Source organism: Diceros bicornis, chromosome 1 (assembly GCF_020826845.1).
Source record: "Diceros bicornis minor isolate mBicDic1 chromosome 1, mDicBic1.mat.cur, whole genome shotgun sequence".
Classification (NCBI taxonomy): domain Eukaryota; kingdom Metazoa; phylum Chordata; class Mammalia; order Perissodactyla; family Rhinocerotidae; genus Diceros; species Diceros bicornis.
The window spans coordinates 92,872,024-92,891,076 of record NC_080740.1 but is presented as its reverse complement, the minus strand read 5'-3'; the positions used below and the strand labels follow the sequence as shown (position 1 = coordinate 92,891,076).

The following is a 19,053-nucleotide window of genomic DNA, read 5'->3' as shown; positions in this document are numbered from 1 at the left end:
CTTCCAGCCGCCCTTTGCAATGTTAACGCGCACTGGGTTGCAGTGCACGATCAGCCAAAATTCTATTTCCAAACGCTATTTCTTTACATTTCCCCCCAAACCCTGGACGGGTTTTCACACAACGCGGGGGCCCTGCTCTCTGCACAACCAGTTCCTCTGGTCTGTGGACTGGGCCATTACGGCCACAGGCCCGGGCCCCGGGCTGGACGGGGCCTGTAGATGAGGCTGCAGCGCAGGGCCCCGGACGCGCAGACCCGAGGGAGGCGGACACGGCCGGGCCGGGCCGGCTTGTGGCGAGCGGGGGGCCGGGGTGGGGGCCGGGCGGCCGGGCCCGCAGCCGGCGCCGTGTTGGGTCCGCGCGCCCGCCAGGGGGCGCCGCCCGCGGCCCGCCCACCCCGCTCGGCTCGGCGCGGCGGCGACGGCGCTTCCGCCTGGCGGCCTGGGCCCGGTGTAGCGGCCCCGCGATGTGGCTGGGCCCGGAGGAGGTGCTGGTGGCCAACGCGCTGTGGGTGACGGAGCGGGCCAACCCCTTCTTCGTGCTGCAGCGGCGCCGCGGCCACGGCAAGGGCGGCGGCCTCACGGGTGAGAGGCGCGCGGGGCCGGGCGGGGCACGGCGCGCCGGCCGCGGGTCCGCACGGTCCGCACGGACAGGCCCGGCCTCGGCGCATCGCCGCGGGCGCGCACGTCAGCGCGGGCCGGGGGCCGGGGGCGCGGGGCGCGGGGCGAGGGCCGAGGGGGCGGGCCGCGGGGCGAGGCAGGCCAGTGCGCTCGCGTTAGGAGGCTGGTCGGGAGACTTGGGTCAGCCCAGGGCGGCCAAGTGAAGGCTGGCGGCGGCCGGTGCCCAGACTCGGTGCCCGGGAGCTTCCGGCGCTTAGCCGAGGGGCGTGCGCTTCCTGGAGTGGGAGTTCACAGAGGAAAGTCAGCGAGATCTCCCGGTCCTCTTCCTCCGCCTCAGTTTCCCCAGGTGCCTCTGAGGGGCCAAGTGACACAAGCACACATTTTCTTTTGCTTCCTTCATTCCCACCTCACCAAAGAATTGCTCTTTTAGCAAGATCAGAAGGCCCCTGAGCTGCTGCTGGCCTCAGCCCCCATCCCGCGAGCTTCTCCTCGCGTACCTTAATGCTTCTTGGTGCATTGGGACTGCAGACGGAGGCTTTGCCCAGTCACCAGTCTACGCTGTTCTGGTGAGCTAGCCAGTGTGCCCCCTTGCCCGTGTGAGCATCACCGCTAACACGAGAGGAGACTGGACAGGCACTTCCTGGACTTTCGTGCCCTGTGGGATCCAGCGTTCCCTCTGCGGGTGCTGTCCGAGGCCCCCATGCTCCAGGGCCTGGGCTGGACACTGGCAGAGCAGAGCTGTGTCAGGCTCAGGGCTGGACTAGGGACTGTGCTCCTCGGGTGGCCCACTGTTGCCATACAGGACTTGGGGCCCAATGTTGCCAGATCTTCCAATTTATCAAGAGAATTTCCTGTGAAATGTCCTGATTTTTAAATATACAGACAGAGGCTTCCGGTGGGAGAGCTCTTCCTGGCCTCTCCTGGGCCACACCTCCTCCCAAGAAATCCTGGCTCCCTTCAGTGCCTCAGGCTCCCTCCAACAGCCTCGACAGTCACCGGAGCAGGTGCTGGACCTCCCTCCTGGACTAGGCTGTTCAGTGGAAGTTAGACGGCAGCCCCTCTGGAGCGACTGTCCAATGGTCAGCCTCTGAGTTACTGCAAGCTTGTGGAGAAAAGTGAGGTGTGGGTGCCCAGTACCTTTTGTTGCACCAGCATCCCAGTGTGTCAGATTCAGCTAGTGTGCCTCCAACACTGCTTCTGTGCTGTGTCTTTCAGTCCATCGTCTCAGCGGGTTGGGTGGGGCCCTCTGTGCTCTGCCTTCTTGTGCAGAGAAGGCTTTTTCCACCTCCCTCATGTCTCCATGTTCCCCAAGATGGAGCTCACCACATCCCCGCCCCCCAACCACTCTGTGAACGCCCTGCTCCAGATAGGTTTGGTAAGTCCTGCTGTGGCCTCTGCCGTGGCCTGCCCTGTGCCGTCATAGCTATCGTGGCTTCCTGAACACTGTCCCCCTGGGGGAGGAACAGCTGGTGATGTGGTTTTATTCGTGCTCTCTTTTAAAAACAGTTGCCAGCCTGGATTCTTCATTGAAGAGTCTGAGTGTGACCAGATGGTCTGCCCATTAAAAAGCTTTCAGGTCTCACAATATAGATATGCCAAATTTTAATAAAGATTAAAATTTCCAAGACCAGAAGAGAAACTCCAACAGGAACCATGAACAAAAGTTTATTCCAAAGGCTGATAAACTTATGCCATTTTAACTACAATTTAGAGATATTTTAGAACATTTCAGTAAACCAAGTGAGAGATTACACACTGCTGGCTTGGATGTATGTAAAGAGTACCTTCTTTTGTAATTGGTAATTTTGTTTATTAAAGGCTAGAGGGGAAAAAATGGAATATGACACAAAAGTGTTAAAGTCGAGTAATAAAATCAGTAGAAATTATTCTGACATCAACAGGAAAATGGTAACAAAATATTTTCAGATCATACCAAAAGCAGCACTTTATTAAAGGGAAAAAATAAATTTCAAAGTGGAACAATGAACAGGTTTTTACGTAGCTTGATAATGAAGAGGAGTGGATCAAATACAGTGGTAAAAGGTAGACATTTCCTCTGATCTGTCGGGGCAGTAGTGACATTGACAAAAGCTATATGTGATGAGAAGGAAAACTTGAAATGCCCTAAAATGCTTCAGTTCAGAGATGGAAATAACAAACTGGATTGGTGTTTTCCCAAATTGGACAATTCTAAAAATTTGCGTGTCCTTTTCAGTCATGCCTTTTTTTTTTTTTTTGCTAAGGAAGGTTGGCCCTGAGCTAACATCTGTGTCAGTCTCCCTCTATTTTTTTTTTTTTATAATTTTTATTTATTTATTTATTTTTCCCCCAAAGCCCCAGTAGATAGTTGTATGTCATAGTTGCACATCCTTCTAGTTGCTGTATGGGGGACGCGGCCTCAGCATGGCCGGAGAAGCGGTGCGTCAGTGCGCGCCCAGGATCCGAACCCCAGCGCCAGCAGCGGAGCGCGCGCACTTAACTGCTAAGCCACGGGGCCGGCCCAGTCTCCCTCTATTTTTATGTGGGTCGCCGCCACAGTATGGCTGTCAACGAGTGGTGCCTAGGAACCAAACCCAGGTCACCGAAGCAGAGCACACCAAACTTAACCCCTAGGCAACAGAGCCGGCCTCAGTAATGACTTTTGAGGCTGCAAGGAACTTCCTGAAACTTTCCATAATAAAAATGTGTGATTCTGTGACAGAAGAAAGACTACATTATCTTCCTGTTGTTGATATGTAAAATGATGTTGCAAAATCATTGTCTTATGAAAAAAGCCATGGGAGTACCTGTGGAAAATGTATCTTAAGAGATGTGTCTGGCAGTTAATAAAACACATTGTATTATTTTTCTGGATTTTGTGATATTTGTGGTATTATTGTTTTTGTTTTTAATTTGTAATTGTTGTACTTTCTTATTCTAAAGAAATACTTGTTTTCAAACCTAATTTTGTATTTTTCTTAAAGAGGGTCTTCCAGAATTGTTTAAGCTTTGGGCCTCATACAACCTGCCTCTGCCCCTGCCTGCAAGTGTTTCTGAGTCAGGAGGATAAGCAGAAGCTTCCAGGAGGAAGTGGAAGGGGACTTGTTGATAGGGATCAGATGCTAGTTGAAGGCCTTTGAGGATAAAGAATTCATCTGACGGACAAGGGTGATGCCAGATGTTTCTCCCTCTGGGCTGGGGCATTGGGGGCGGTGCCACCATCCTGGCTGCCTCCGGCCAGGCTCACCTCTCAGCACGGCCCTGCCTCACCCTCCACTTCTCTCTCCCCTCCTCCCAGGTCTTCTCGTGGGCACCCTGGATGTAGTGCTGGACTCCAGCGCCCGAGTAGCCCCTTACCGCATCCTGCACCAGACCCAGGACTCACAGGTCTACTGGACAGTGGCGTGCGGTAGGTGCCCAGAATGACAAGGGCTGCTGGGCAGGGCAGGGCCTGCCCCAGGGAGGCGGGCCCCCGGGAGGGAGGGGGTACATCCCACATTCCTGGGCTGGATATTGCCTTCTGAGAAGCCAGCGCTGCCCCTCATTCAGCCAGCACAGCCCAGGCCAGCATCCAGCTTAGGAAGGCAGCTCAGCTGTGCATGGGTGCGGGGCAGGCAGAGGTCGGCCCCCGCAGCCCTCTGCATGCCTCTCTCAAGGCTCAGCCTCGGGCAGGGTCCACATTCTCTTGCTCACTTTTTCTCGAGGTAGATACAATTAATCCTCATTATTCACAGACTCCATATTTTCGAATTTACCTACTCGCTAAAATTTATCTGTAAACCCCAAAATCAATACTTGTGTTGCTTTCAAGGTCACTTGTGGACATTCGTGGGATTGTACGTGTGCACAGCAGGGTGAAAATTGAGACACAGGTTCCCAGCTGAGGTGGAGCAAGGCGTCCTTCTGCCTTCATGTGTCAGCTCTCAATCTGTAAACAACTGTCCTTTTCGAGGTCTAAGTGCCATGCTTTTTGCATTGTTGTGGTTTTTGTTGGTGACTTTGCTGTTTAAAATGGCCCGAGCGTAGTGCTGCAGCGCTCTGTGGCGTTTCTGAGCGTGAGCAGCTGTGGGGTGCCCCGTGGAGAAACCGAGGTGGTGGGTGAGCTTCCTCCAGGCCTGAGGGCCAGGGCTGCCGGCCGTGAGTTCAGTGGTGGGGAATTAACAACACCTACTAAGTAAGGGGGCTTTACACAAAAAGGCGCATAAAACAAAGTTAGGTATCTATTGGTCAATGAACATGTTGTGACGAGCGGTTCTCGGGAACTCAGCCCTGTCGCTCCCCTGGGCGCAGAGTGGCGAATTCAGTGTTCCAGGAGAGTCTATCGCACACAGCCACTGCGGATAACGAGAACTGGCTGTTGCTGTCATCCTAGGGGGAAATACACCTGCCCTCCCGAGAGTCTGGGAGGAGGTCCCTTTCGGTGGGTGCCAGCCTGGCTGAGGCCGCTGGGGTAAAAGAACAGCCGTAGCCAATGCCAGAGAGCGCTTCCTGTGCGCCCAGCACCTACATGAACCTCCCAGCAACTCAAGAAGGCAGAACTCTGGCGCTCCTTATTTTGAAGATGAGGAAACTGTGGCCCAGAGGGGTTAAGTAACCTGCCCAAGGTCACACAGCACTGCAGTTCAGACCCAGAGCACCTGCTCACGTCCACTGTGCTGAATGCCTCTCTGCGCTGGAAGCCACAGTGTCACTGTCCCCCAGGATGGTGATTTTTCTTGGAGACCTGAGGAGAGGTGATGAGAGCACTCACAGCTAGACCCCAGCTTCAGGAGGGGAGGGGTCGAGGGGTGAAGGCACCAGTCGGGGCAGCAGCTGGGCACAGCCTCTGCTTACTAGGTGTCTTCCTCCTCCCAGGCACCACTCCCCTGGGTGTGAGTGAATGAATGAAGGCTTCGAACCATGAGTTTGTCCAAAGCCACACAGGGAAGCCCAGTAGGACCCCTGCTCTCCTGGTTCCAGAGTCTGAGTGCTGGGTGCTGGGGGCTTCACATGGGTGAGGCCTTCCCTGAGTGGGGCCCAGGGAGGTTGGTGTGTGCCTGGGCAACAAGGAGATGCTTTACTCTAAAACGGGCCCTTGGGGTTTTCCTCTGGGTCTCAGTGGTGTTCCTTCTTGGAGAGCAGCCTCTCCGTGGCAGAGAGGAGCATGGCCTCACTGTGTAGCTATGTGGGAACCCCTTTGGTGGCAGTGGAGCCTGGTGCTGGGGAGGGGCCGGGCCACGTTGTGGAGCCCCAGCCCTTAGCCTCAGGCCACACGCTGACCTGCTCCCTCTTCTGCCAGACCCCCAGCCCCTCCCTGGTCAGGTCCCTGTGCTCATCTGCCCTGGCCTCTGCCCAAGCCTCCCTCCGCTTCGTCCATGCCCTCCCCTTCAGCTCTCCAAAACCAAAGTCCTGGTGGTACCTGCCCACTGAGTCCTGACTCTTGAGCCTGCCATTAAAGGACTTTCGGGGTCTGCCTGCCTCCCTTTCTGTCCTTCTCCCCCACAGCTCACACCTGGCCTTCAGGCAGACCAGACGCTTGCAGGGCCTGAAGTTCGCAGCCACACCGGCCTGGCTGGTGTGCATCCAGCGTCCCCTCACCTCCACCTCACTCCTCCTGCTCTATTGAGAACCTGCCAGATGTCACCTCCCATGGAAAAGCTTCCCGGATTCCCCAGACCCACATACCCAGCCTGCCTTCTCTGAACTTGCAGTGTCTCCACCAGTACTTGTATGCTAAAGCCTCGCTGACTTTCCTTTTGGACCTGTGGCTCCCTGAGGGTGTGGGTAGGCTCTGCAGCCAGGCACCCTGGGTTAGAGTTATGGTTTGGTTACTTCCCAGCTGTGTGACCTTCGACAACTTACTTAACCTTTCTGTGCCTCAGCTTCATTGTTTAAAATTACAATAATGGTACCTGTCTCCAAGATGCTCTAAGAATTAAATAAAATATTCTATGAAAACTTCTGAAAACAGAAGTAGCACTTAATAATTTAATTAGCAGGGCCAGCCTGGTGGCGTAGTGGCTCTGCTTCGGAGGCCCAGGGTTCGCAGGTTTGAATCCCAGGTGTGGACCTACTCACCGCTCATCAAGCCGTCTTGTGGTGGCATCCCACATACAAAATAGAGGAAGATGGGCACAGATGTTAGCTCAGGGCCAGTCTTCCTCAGCAAAAAGAGGAAGATTTGCAACAAATGTTAGCTCAGGGCTGATCTTCCTCACCAAAATAATAATAATAATAATAATTTAATTAGCTATTCTTTTTACTCCCAGCACCTAGCATAGAGATGGCACAGTTTAAGTGTTTAGTTAGTACTAAATGAAGATTGAGTTCCTTTTAACCGATAATTCTTTTAAATGCACATACGTAAATATTTATAATTAAAGTGAAGACAGATCTGCAGTGTGCACAAGATTTCTTCTGTTTTAGGTTGCCAGTAACATGTGTGTGAAAGGGAATGATACAGGGGCTGGCCCGGTGGCATAGTGGTTAAATCTGTGCACTCTGCTTTGGTGGCCCGGGGTTCTCGGGTTCAGACCCTGGGCGCGGACCTATGCACCGCTTATCAAGCCATGCTGAGGCAGGCGTCCCACATATAAAGTAGAGGAAGATGGGCACCGATGTTACCCCAGAGCCAATCTTCCTCACCAAAAAAATAAATAAATAAAAGGGAATGATACAGTAGTGTTGCATCATGTGCAAATTTAACTTCCAAATTCGAATTGGGTTCTTGGCAAGAAGACAGAGAGAGAGAGCGAGAGAAAGAAATCCCTTTGCTTACCAACTAGACTTTGGCCTTCATGCACCAGGGAAAGGAGGCCATAATAGAAACACAAAGAAAAATGAAAAAAAAAAAAAGGTAACCTATGGATGATCCAGGGTGATTTTGATCACCTGGTGCGGCTCACTATAAGTTGTATGAGTCCAGGTTTATCGTTTTCATGTGGGCATCCTTGCACAGGCCCATGGGGAAGGGTCTTTCTGCAGAATTGCTTGTTAGGGTGGTGAGCTACTTGGGTAAATTTAAAGAAACAAACAAATCAACCTGAACTGAGACTGGCCGGGCTGTAACATATGACAGAGCCAAGAGCAGGTGGGGAGCTGGTGAGGACCAGGTGGCCCGGCCAGGGCAGGGTCAGGGCTGAGTTTTCAGCTGGTGGAAGAGTGTATCCAGGTAGGAAGGATGGGGTGACCAGGGATCAGGTGCCCAGTGAAAATGTCTGTGACCCATAGCCACGTTGGACTCGTGTCTTGCTAAGGCTCTGTCCGTGCCAGTGTGCAGGCCTTTCCGTGGGTCATGGAGTCGACTGGGCCTTCTGGGCACTCCCAGTCCATGAACTGTCCCACCCCAGATCAGTTAGAAGGATGCCCTCACTCCTCTTCTTATTCTTGTGCTCATTCATTCGGAAAACAGTTCTTGAGTGCAAACCCCATGCCAGGTACATGCAGACTCCAAAAAGTGGGATGCCAGGGGGCAGGAGAAGCCAGGCCAGGCAGAGGCTCCTCTCATCCCTTTGCTTCTCCTCCTGGAGCCCCTTCTCCCCAGTTGCCTGATGGAGGCAGAGAAAACAGCTGCCTGGCCCTTTGGGAAAGGCGTTGGTCTGCCTTCTCTAAGTGTTTCCATTTCCATTGGGCCTGCAGTTCCCTCCAGGGCCCCTCCCTGAAGAGGACAGGGACCACCTCCTAGGTGGGGCAGACACTGGGGGCCAGCCAGAAGCTGAAGGAGTCAGACTACAGTTCCTGGAGGAGGCAGGAGCAGGGCTGGGATATTAGCCAGAATGAGAAGCAGGAACACTGTAGGCAAAGGCCTGGGTGGGGTGCATCTGGCTTCAGAGAGAGGGACAGGAGCCTCTCCTGCCCAGCAGGAGACCAGCCAGCCAAGGGCCTGGAGTCCTTCAGAAGCTCCAGCTGCTCCCTGTGGACGCCTGAGTTCTCAGGAGAGCTGCAGGCACTCATACCAGGTCTGCCTGTGTCTGGTTAGTCACTTGTATATCAGAGACCACATTAAGTCCTTTTATCTCGAAGAAGAGTCTTGCTAAGTAAGCAACCCTGCAGGCGTGTAGACTGTTTTTGGGAGGACACACAAGCAACTAGTGGTCACTCGTACTCGCGGCCTTAGGGGGAGATGGAGGCTTCATTTTCCATGTGACTCGGCAGTTCTGCCTCAATTTTTAAATTTTTTGTTTTTATCAGGATCATTTATGACTTTTGTTATATACATAAAGTTTAAAAAGGAAAGGAGAAGCAGCTTGAAGATTTTAGTCACTTGGGTATACAAATTAGTCACCCATTTTAATCTCTCTTTGAATTTGTGTTTGAGGCCTGTGATTACATGATTTTCCTTTTCTTTACTCCACCAAACCTCCTCTAGGTTCCTCCCGCAAAGAGATCACAAAACACTGGGAATGGCTGGAAAACAACTTACTCCAGACGCTGTCCGTCTTTGACAATGAGGAAGACATCACCACCTTCGTCAAGGGCAAGATACACGTAAGGCTCGCCTCCCGCGGCTGGCTGGGTACCCCCGCTACCCCGGGCTGCAGTGTTCACCTGGTCTCCAACTGAATCTGCAGACAACACGGTGCAGTCCCCCCCCACTTTACAGCAGTGCAAACCAAGTGTCTGCTGCCGGGCTCTTGGTGTGGAAAGGGGACTTATAAAAAATTTAAAAAAATAAATAAATAATAATTTTATTTATTTATTTTTCCCCCAAAGCCCCAGTAGATAGTTGTATGTCATAGTTGCACATCCTTCTAGTTGCTGTACGTGGGACACGGCCTCAGCATGGCCGAAGAAGCGGTGCGATGGTGCGCGCCCAGGATCCGAACCCGGGCTGTCAGCAGCGGAGCGCGCGCACTTAACTGCTAAGCCACCGGGCTGGCCCATGAGAGGCAGACTTTAAAAGAAGAGAGAGAAAGAGTGCCATAAACAGCTCTAAGTCAGTAAATTTAAGAATTTAGACAAGATGAACACTTCATTAGAATAATAGTTACTAGCTTCTGATTGCTACCGCAACAAGTTACCATTAACCTAGTGGCTTAAAACCACGCAAATTCCTTCTCTTACAGTTCTGAGGCCAGACGTCCACATGGGTCTCGTGGGCTAAAGTCAAGGTGTGGGCAGGGCTGTGCTCCTTCAGAGGCTCTCAGGAGAGAATCCATTTCCTTGCCTTTTCCGGCTTTTAGGAGCCACTTGTACTCCTTGGTTCTTGGCCCCTTCCCTCACTTTTAATGCCATCAGCGTAGCATCTTCAAATCCATCAGTCAGGCTCTCTCCCCGCTTTTGTCGTCTCCTGCCCTTTGTGCCTCTGACCCCCTGGCCCCGTTCTTTGTAAGGACCCCTGTGATTGTATGGAACTCACCTGAGTAATCCAGGATCGTCTCCCCATCTCAAAGTCCTTATTTAATCACATCTGCCCAGTCTCTTTTGCTCTATATTCCCAGGTCCTGGGGATTGGGATGTGGACATCTTTGGGGGCCATTAGTTGGCATTCCACATTGTATAACTTAAATTGAGACTCAGGAAAAAATAGGAAACCTGAATATGCCTAAAACTATTAAAATTGAATGAATAATTTAAAATCTTCCCAGTGATTTTTATAGTCGGGTTCTATCAGCCAACAAACAGGAAATCCCAACCCCATGAGCCAGGCCGGCGCGTTCCGTTGGTGGGACTGTTACTCCTGATTAGAGGCCGGTGGAAAATGCAGAGCAGGCCATGTCAGCCCCTCTGCTCCCTGCTTCGGGGTCTCCAAGGTGCAGCTGGAGGGGGGGGGGGCGGGGGCTGCCGGCTGAGACCTAGGAAGGTGACCCGAGGGGCAAGGCAGCTAGTGATGACCCACGGGCTGTCCAGGGCCCACCTTGTGCTTTCCGGAGTAAGGAGGTGCTAATAATGTGGAGGGTGCTTTGCAGTCTTTTTTTCAGATGTAGAGCTAGTTCCTGCAGGAGTGTCCCGGAGGGCACCAGAGGCAGCTTGATGGAGCAGAGATGTGGAAGTCACAGCCAGAGTGGTACTGGCTATCCTGAGATGGGGGCATCGGAGCACACGCCACCTTTGGTGGTCCGTGGCCCCCAGCTGTTCGGTGGGCCCCGGGCTGGTCCGTGGGCCCTGGGCTGCTCTGGGGGCAGAGGCAAGAGGCAGGAGCCCCCTGGTGTATGGATGCAGAGAAGACTGTCAAATACAGAACGTCCTCCAGGACGTTGTTGTGAGAAAAGCACTTCACAGAATAGTGCCACATGGGGATGCCTCTGGGTAGAGAGAGGAAGAGAGAAAGCCGCATGCGTTTGCTTAAAGGCCTTCAGTGCGTGCGTGTCTAGGAAGAACCCGGCAGAGTGGCTGCAGGGCGGGAGAGGGAGACTCCGTTGTCACTGAATACACTTTTCTACCATTTGCTTTTTTTTTACCATGTTTACGTATTGTATTTTTCAGAAATTTTACATAAAAATGAATGTTTATTTATTTATTTTTTTGTGTGTGTGAGAGGAAGATCAGCCCTGAGCTAACATCCGTTGCCAATCCTCCTCTTGTTGCTGAGGAAGACTGGCCCTGAGCTAACATCTGTGCCCATCTTCCTCCACTTTATATGGGACGCCGCCACAGCACGGCCTGACAAGCAGTGCGTCAGTGCGCGCCCGGGATCCGAACCCACGAACCCCGGGCCGCTGAAGCAGAGCACGTGCACTTAACCGCTATGCCACCCAGCCGGCCCAGTAAATGTTTATTTTAAAAGTCACTGCTCCAAGCCAGTGGTGATCATAGCTCAGGGAGCTGAGGGAACTTTCCCAGCGTCTGTCTGACCATGTGCATTGACCACGCACCCGCCAGAGCAGCTGACAGGGCCTGCCCGTGCTGCTGGCCCTTGGGCTAGGGTCCAAGACTCCTGGTCCCACCGCCCGGGTTCCCTGGGCCTTTCTGCTCCCGCCTTTGCACATCTCGGCTGTGGGGACCCATGGGCTCGCAGGAACCAGTCCCCTTTTCCTCCTCCAGGGTATCATCGCGGAAGAGAACAAGAACCTGCAGCCCCAGGGAGATGAGGACCCCGGGAAGTTCAAGGAGGCCGAGCTGAAGATGCGGAAGCAGTTCGGGATGCCCGAAGGGGAGAAGTTGGTCAACTACTACTCCTGCAGCTACTGGAAGGGCCGCGTGCCGCGGCAGGGCTGGCTCTACCTGACCGTCAACCACCTGTGCTTTTACTCCTTCCTGCTGGGGAAGGAGGGTGAGTGCAGGCCCGGGCTCAGGGGTGTCCCCATGTCCCCCAGGCCCTCAGCTGGCCCCTCATCCTCTGACTTCTAGAAAGTTCACTGCCTCTCTGGACTGCTGAAGTTTCTGAGGGGTCTCCCTCCTCTCAGCCCCAAGACCTTCTGTCCCCAGACACCCACCAGAGGGTCTCCCCAAAACCCAGTGCCACCTCAGCGGTCCACACCAGGAGCTTGAGCCAGGCATACGCCGGGCTCTTGGGGGCTCCTGCCGCGTCTGCATGTGCCAACACGGCTCTTCACCTAGTGACTGTCCACACAGGGCCTCTCCTCTGTGGACTGAGTATTCGAGGGCACACGACGGCCCTGAGTGGCTCCAGGTTATGCGGTGCCTTGGGCATGTGCCCCTGCAGCCACCTGCTGCAGGTCCCTCCCTGCAGGAAGCCCCGGCCTCAGGGCACGAGGCCAACTCCCTGGTGACAGCCAGCACCCTCTGCTGCCATGTCATTCCCAGAAAGAGCCGCCAGGGCCTTAGCCGTTTCCAGTATTTCCTCGCCCGAGCCCAGCAAGGCCGCCTTCTGCCTCGCACACACTTCCCACATCCTCCCCTGCCCTTCTCCCACCCACGTACCTCCTCCTCAGGCAGGGGCCAGTGTCCTCTCTCTGCTGGTCACACCATGTTGTGACTTGTTCCCATGTCAGTGCGCTCCCACTAGATGGGGCTTCTCGGGGCCAGCATCTCAGCTAGCTCACCCCTGCACGTTCGTTCGTGTCTCCCTACAGCCATTTGTGGGGCAGATATTCACCTGGTCTGTCCTTAGAGCTGGGCACTGGGTTGGCCTGGGATGCAGTGGAGAGCCCCATGGCCCCATTCCTCCTTGTGAGCACAAGCACAGCCAGGCTTGGAGGGGGTGGGGCACACGGTAAACGCTGCCTTCAGGGAGTGGCTCCCCTGGGGTGGGTTCCGGGTGCAGGGGGAAGTCAGGAGCCCCACCTTGCCCAGCCCTCCAGCATGTTTGACCCACTGGTGTGTCCCTGTGCGTGTCCAGTGAGCCTGGTGGTGCAGTGGGTAGACGTCACGCGGCTGGAGAAGAATGCCACCCTGCTCTTCCCCGAGAGCATCCGCGTGGACACCCGGGACCAGGAGCTCTTCTTCTCCATGTTCCTCAACATCGGCGAGACCTTCAAGCTCATGGAGCAGCTGGCCAACCTGGCCATGCGGCAGCTGCTGGACAACGAGGGCTTCCTGGAGGACAAGGCACTGCCCAGGCCCTCCCGGCCGCAGAGGAACGTCTCGGCTCTGAAGCGGTGCGTTGCCCCCCCCCCCGGGTGTGGGAGGGACCCGCCCTTCCCACACCTCACAGGCTCCCCTCGTGGGAAGGGGCCAGGTAAAGGGATGGTTTCGGATAGCGTGGAGAGGGCACCAAGAGATTCGCAGAGGGGTTGTCCTAAGAGACCTGCTGCTGACGTGGAGGGAGTTCTTCCCGTGTTCTCTCTCCAAGCCCTGTGATGGGGAGGTGCTCTTACACTCCTTGGTCTCAGACGGGAAGCTGAGGCCCAGAGAGGCTGAGTAACTTGCCCAAGCCTCCTCAGATAGTAAGTGGTGGAGCCAGGGTGTGAGCTGCCAGCCCACCCTCCGTACCACCTGGGTCAGGCTGCCCCCGGAGGCCACAGCTGAAAGGCTTTGGTGAATCCAGGCTTGGGGTGCACAGCCTCCATCCTGCTGTGATTGACAGCTCTTCTCAGGACCCCTTGGCCAGTGGCCCCTTGTAGCCATGGTACCCAGGCCTGGGGCTGAAGTGCAGCCAGGGTGACGGCCTCACGTCTGAGAGGTCTGAGATCCCTGCCACCTTGTCCATGGGTATTGGTAGACAGAGGAACGAATAATGGCCCCCCCCGCCGACTCCCTACCAGCACTTTTGTTTATGCTCCTCGGTTATAGCTTCACGGGAAACCTGCAAGGCTGGCCGGGAGCTCAGATGTTCACTGATTTGTAGCCGTGCACTCAGAGACTTTATCCAGGCTGGCCGTTTCCTAGGTTGCACCCAGAGACCATGGTCTAGGCCCAGACTCCAGGATGCACCTTCAGGACCAGAACGCCGTCGAAGGATGTCACTCTCCTGATGCAAGTGACAGGATTGCTTTTGGAACCTTCCAAAAAGAAAACAAGCAGGGCCAGGACTTGACACTGTCCATCAGGCACTGTCCATCAGGCTGTGCCTGTCAGGCCTTGCTCAGGCTGCTGGCATCCCCATGGGTCTGGGGAGAGAGAGATATTTATGAGGACAGAGCCACCGCAGGGGCGAGGAGCAGGGTGCCAGGCACCCGCCTCCCACAGCCATAGACGGGTGAGCGTGCATTCTGTTCAGCAACAGCACCATGTGCTTTAGTCTTCACACCTGCCTGTCGGGAGGTCCTGATCTGGGTTTCTAGGTGGGGCTGGGCTTCCCAGTGAGAAGCGGCAGCCTCGGGGCACAGGCCTGCAGGGCAGGTACAGCAAACCTCCGGGCACCGGGCATTGCCCGCCTACAGTGCCGAGCGAGCGACGTGTCACACCCCGTCAGCCTCCAGCTGTCCTCCCACAGCTGTTGGGTCTCAAGGGCATGCTGTTTGCTGACCACTCCTCTGCTGCTCATACGATTGTCTCTTGTGCTTGGCCATTATCGTGCTTGTTTTCTTGACCTCTAACATCCTTGGGCATGACTTGCTCATGGGAGGACCCCAAAGAACCCGAATCAGAGGAGGAAACCGAGGCCCTGAGGCCCCTCTCGGGTGTGCTCGCCCCGACTCTTGTCCCCTTTCCTCCCGCCCCACCTTGGTTTCCCCAGAGACCTGGACGCCCGCGCCAAGAACGAGTATTACCGGGCCATGTTCCGGCTGCCCAGGGACGAGCGCCTGGATGGCCACACAGGCTGCACCCTGTGGACCCCGTTTAACAAGCTGCACATCCCTGGCCAGATGTTCATCTCCAGCAACTACATCTGCTTCGCCAGTAAGGAGGAGGATGCGTGCCACCTCATCATACCACTGCGGGAGGTGAGCCCCCGCCCCAGCCCCAGCTGGCTCTGCCCTGAGTCACGGGGGCACCTGGCGAGAGTCCCCAGCCTGAGCGGCCCCTTGGCATTCGGTGATGGGCACATGGCAGGTGCATAGCGAGTCAGCGCCCTCTCCGAGTACCTGCCCTGTGCCAACCCTTCCAGGAGTGTGTACACTGGATGCCCCCTTGGTCACCTCGCCTCACCCTGGGAGAGAGGGTGGGGCTTTGGCGCACCAGGAGAGCTCACAGTGGGACAGAAGGAAACTTCAGGAGGACCTGAACCTCCCTGGTCAGAGCCCAGGGGCCTCCTGTGGGTGAGTGTGCATCAGTCCTGCCTTCCTGCCCTGCACCTGGACTTTGGCAAAGCCCTGCTTTGGCTGGGCTTGGAGGACTCTGACTGTACACCAGCCCCTCCATGTCACTCTCAGAGGCCACCTCACTGTTCCTCTCCCAACACCTGCTGTGGCTCAGGCTCCAGCAGAGTCATCAGAAGTCAGCTCTCACCTGTCAGAGGCAGGGGTCGGCTCTCACCTGTCAGAGGTAGGGGTCTGCTCTCACCTGTCAGAGGTAAGGGTCGGCTCTCACCTGTCAGAGGTAGGGGTCAGTCTCACCTGTCGGGTGGAGGACAGCTCTCACCTGTCAGAGGTAGTTTTTTCTCAGATTTCTTGGGCTTCCACGGCAATCCTGGTGGAAACAAGGCCATTTGTCCTGTGCTGCAGTGAAGAGAGGGCCCCCGTCTAGATGGAGGGCACTGACCCTGAGGTCAGCGCAGGTCCCAAGGTCTCCTTTTCCTCATGGCCCGTCAAGGCAGACTGGCTGATTATTGAAGTCCAATGAGGTTCTTAAGTTATAACCTAAATCACAGTATTTTGATGTTATTAAAAAACCTAGAGCAATGGGACCTCCCTGGCATTTGTACAAAGCCCTCGAGTTGCAGGTGTAGCTGTGAATAGGTGTGAGGTGATATGCTGCCTCAGTGCCTCAGTGTCCCCAGGGGAGGTCAGACACAAAGGACTCAAAAGAGCCACAGTTCCAGAAGCTCCAGGATGAGGAGCTCAGAGGTGGCCCTGACCCCACACTCTCTCGGCACCAGGTGGCTTTGTCCTGGGTGCTGTAGTGACCTGGCCCTGAAGCCTGGGAGCCAGCTAAGAGGTCCCCTTAGGCCACAGCTCCATTTCTCCTGATGGGTACTGACGTTCTGATGGCAGAGAGCTCTGGCTGAGCTGAGGAGCAGGACCATCTCACGCTCTTGGGATGGGGCTCTGCAGCCGGTCTGGATGGAGGCCCTGGCCCGGCACTGACAGATCCTCAACGTCCCAGCCACGGGGCTTCACAGGGGCTCCTCACTCAGAGCCAACTGCACTCATATGTCCACTGGCCTCCTGAATTTGCATCCCAAACGTGCTCTTCACATCCTCACCTCACGAAGTGGCACCCCTTCCATTCGCCCACTTGGGTGAAAAGTGGGAGCCATCCTTGACTCTGACCTTGCTGATTCCCACATCCTGACCACAGCACGTCCTGTCAGCTCGCCCTCTGGAGCATGTCCCTTCCTCTCCATGGCCGCCACCTAGGACACCATCAAGAGTGTCCTACCTGCACCTAACCCCTCTAGGACCCATCCTTCTGCAGCAGCCGTAGTAATTGAAAATGTCAGTCAGGGCATGTTGGTGCCCAGCGTAGAATCCTCCAGCCTCCTCTCTTGTGACTAGAAGAATCCCCAACTCCGTGCTGTGGCCTGTGAGACTTTCACTGAGCCATCCATCCCTTCTCAGACCTCAGCTCATACGCATGCAGATGCGTGTGTGCACACGAACACGTAAACACACTCACATGTGTGTGCACACATACATGTACACATGCATGGAAACACTTGTGTGCATAGGCACACACTCTCATGTACACATACACACTACACACATGCACACTCACATGCATATGCACATACACAGATACAGTACACACACCACCCGCACATACATGCACGCGTATGCACATGCACACATTGCTCTCACACACATATACACTTATGCACACTCTTACGCATACACACACACATAGGCATATGCTCATACACGTATATACACACACCCCCCCACCCTACCCACCTCTGCTCACTCTGCCCCAGCTTCTCTGGCCTTCCGTTGTCCATCAGGCCAGTCCTGCCCCTGCTCAGGGTGGTTGCCAGGCCTCTGCCCTAGTTCCTCACCTGGCTGTACAAGGTCTCAGCTCAGTTGCTCTCTGCCCAGAGATGCCTTCAGCACAGAGCAGTTCAGTGGCCTCTCTATTCACCCCTGGTGACTGTGCTTCATCTGCATGCCCATTTTCTGTCCCCACCCCGGGGCTTCAGGCTCTGCAGAGGCACCCCTTGAAGACCCATCCTATGTCCTCCACGCCTGAGCTGCTCTGTCCGCCTGCCTTGGTGTCAGAGCCAGGCCCAGGACACACCTGTCAGCAGGTGTTCTAGGAACCAGTGCTTAGGACGGCTGTGCAAGTGGGCCTCCTCTGTGAGCTTCAGAGTGGAGGAAAGCTGGCCATCTTTGGGGCTCAGCACCTCACGTTCTGCATCTTCATCCTCATGACAGTCCCGCAGGGCCGACATGCTCGCCCCACTGACAGGTGAAAAACGAGACCTAGACAGGCATGGAGCTTGCTCAAGGTCCTGCAGCAGCAAGCTGCAGAGTCAGAATACGAGTCAGGTCAGCCCGGAGAGCCCTGTGCACTCCTGCACCATGCCCAGGAGAGGACCACCTGAGGCTGCTGTGCTCTCATGTTCACAAAGCCCTCCGGCTCTACGTCCCAAGACACAGACGCCCAAACTGTTTTTACCTTCTTAGGTGACCATTGTCGAAAAAGCTGACAGCTCCAGTGTCTTGCCCAGCCCTCTGTCCATTAGCACCAAGAGCAAAATGACCTTCTTGTTTGCCAACCTGAAGGACCGTGATTTCTTGGTTCAGAAGATCTCTGACTTCCTCCAGAGAACGCCGTCTGAGCAGCTGGGCGGCAGCAGCGGGGAGAGGAAGGCCAGTGTCGTGGACCCGGCCCCAGAGGTGAGAGGGCCACGTGGGAGCAGGGGGCTGGAGGTCAGGGCCGGGAGAAGAGCCCGGGCAGCCATCGGCTTCCATACCGGAGCCTCACGCCTGTGGTGCCTGCCGGAGGCCGTGGGCCGGGAGGGTCCCTGCTGGGGGCCAGGTGGAGAGCCTAACCCAGCCCTGGTCTCAGGTATCCCGGCCACACACATGCTGCCCCAGGTCACAGGCCTCTCCACCCTGGCACACCTCCAGTCCTCCTGAGCATCACCTGCCTGCCCCAAGTCCCGTTCCACATGAGAAACCTCTGGCTGGCCAGCCATCCTCATCTCGTCCCTTAAGAATGTCTGCTGCCCTGAGAGCAGGAGCCGCACTGTTCTGGCCTATCCAGCTCGGCTTCGTCTGCCTAGCGTTTCTCCCGTTGGCCTTTCAGGCTGAAGTTCTTATAGGGAAAGACCCCCTTTTTAAAGACTTAACTGCAATATCTCAACTTAACTGTTGGTTATTATACCAACAAAATTAGTAATAATTCCTTACTGTGAAATACTTGTACTCACATTTCCCCAAATGCAGGTGTACTTTTTACAGTGTGGCCATTTGAATTGAGGTACATGGAGGTCGTGGAGACATTATGATCGGTTGATATGTCTCTTAAATTCCTTTTTATCTATATACATCTGCTCCCTCCCCCTTTCTCTCTCTTTTTCTTGTGGTATTTTGTTGAAGGGATTGGGTCATTTGTGCTGTAAGGTTCTCACAGTCTGGTTTTTGCTGGTTGCTTCCCCTGGAGGCATGTAACGGCTTCCTTTGTCCTCTTTCCTGTAAGTTGGTGGTTGAGTAGTGAGATCCAGATAGATTCAGGTTCAGTTGTTTGTGTTTGGGGGCAGGTCTTCTCGAGCAGGATTAAGGTGCTGTGTGCTCCCACCAAGAAGTGTCCAACACCTGATCATCTTGTCTGCTGGGACCGCTCATTGAGGACTGTGGCCTAGATCCAGTAATTCATTGGGGACTGCAAGATGGTGGCTCTCTAATCCGATCCTTCCTTCTGTTTGTTAGCTGGAATGCTTCCGTACAGAGAAACTTCCCTCATCAACTATTTGGTTACCCTGAGGCATGGTTCATGTAGGAAAGGCAGAATAAATCTTTTATTCTTTCCTTTTATTCACCAGTTGTTAAAATGATGAGTTGGTTTTCTAGTATCCTCCAAATGTGACCAATT

The 19,053-nt window shown here is 54.9% G+C and overlaps 1 protein-coding gene across 3 annotated transcripts in view; it reads left to right on the top strand.

Moving 5' to 3' along the window:
• The first annotated feature begins 416 nt into the window (after nucleotides 1-416).
• The window catches only part of TBC1D9B (TBC1 domain family member 9B), a 42,617-nt gene continuing 23,980 nt past the window's right edge, over nucleotides 417-19,053 (top strand). For 2 of the 3 annotated variants that reach the window (XM_058548124.1, XM_058548112.1), the window contains exons 1-7: nucleotides 417-582; nucleotides 3,896-4,006; nucleotides 8,945-9,063; nucleotides 11,560-11,788; nucleotides 12,818-13,076; nucleotides 14,597-14,804; nucleotides 17,643-17,855. In XM_058548124.1, coding sequence (XP_058404107.1) covers nucleotides 465-582; nucleotides 3,896-4,006; nucleotides 8,945-9,063; nucleotides 11,560-11,788; nucleotides 12,818-13,076; nucleotides 14,597-14,804; nucleotides 17,643-17,855 — 1,257 coding nt within the window. In that variant the 5' untranslated portion in view covers nucleotides 417-464. The remainder of the gene's footprint in view (nucleotides 583-3,895; nucleotides 4,007-8,944; nucleotides 9,064-11,559; nucleotides 11,789-12,817; nucleotides 13,077-14,596; nucleotides 14,805-17,642; nucleotides 17,856-19,053) is intronic. The other variant, XM_058548119.1, reaches the window with a different exon arrangement.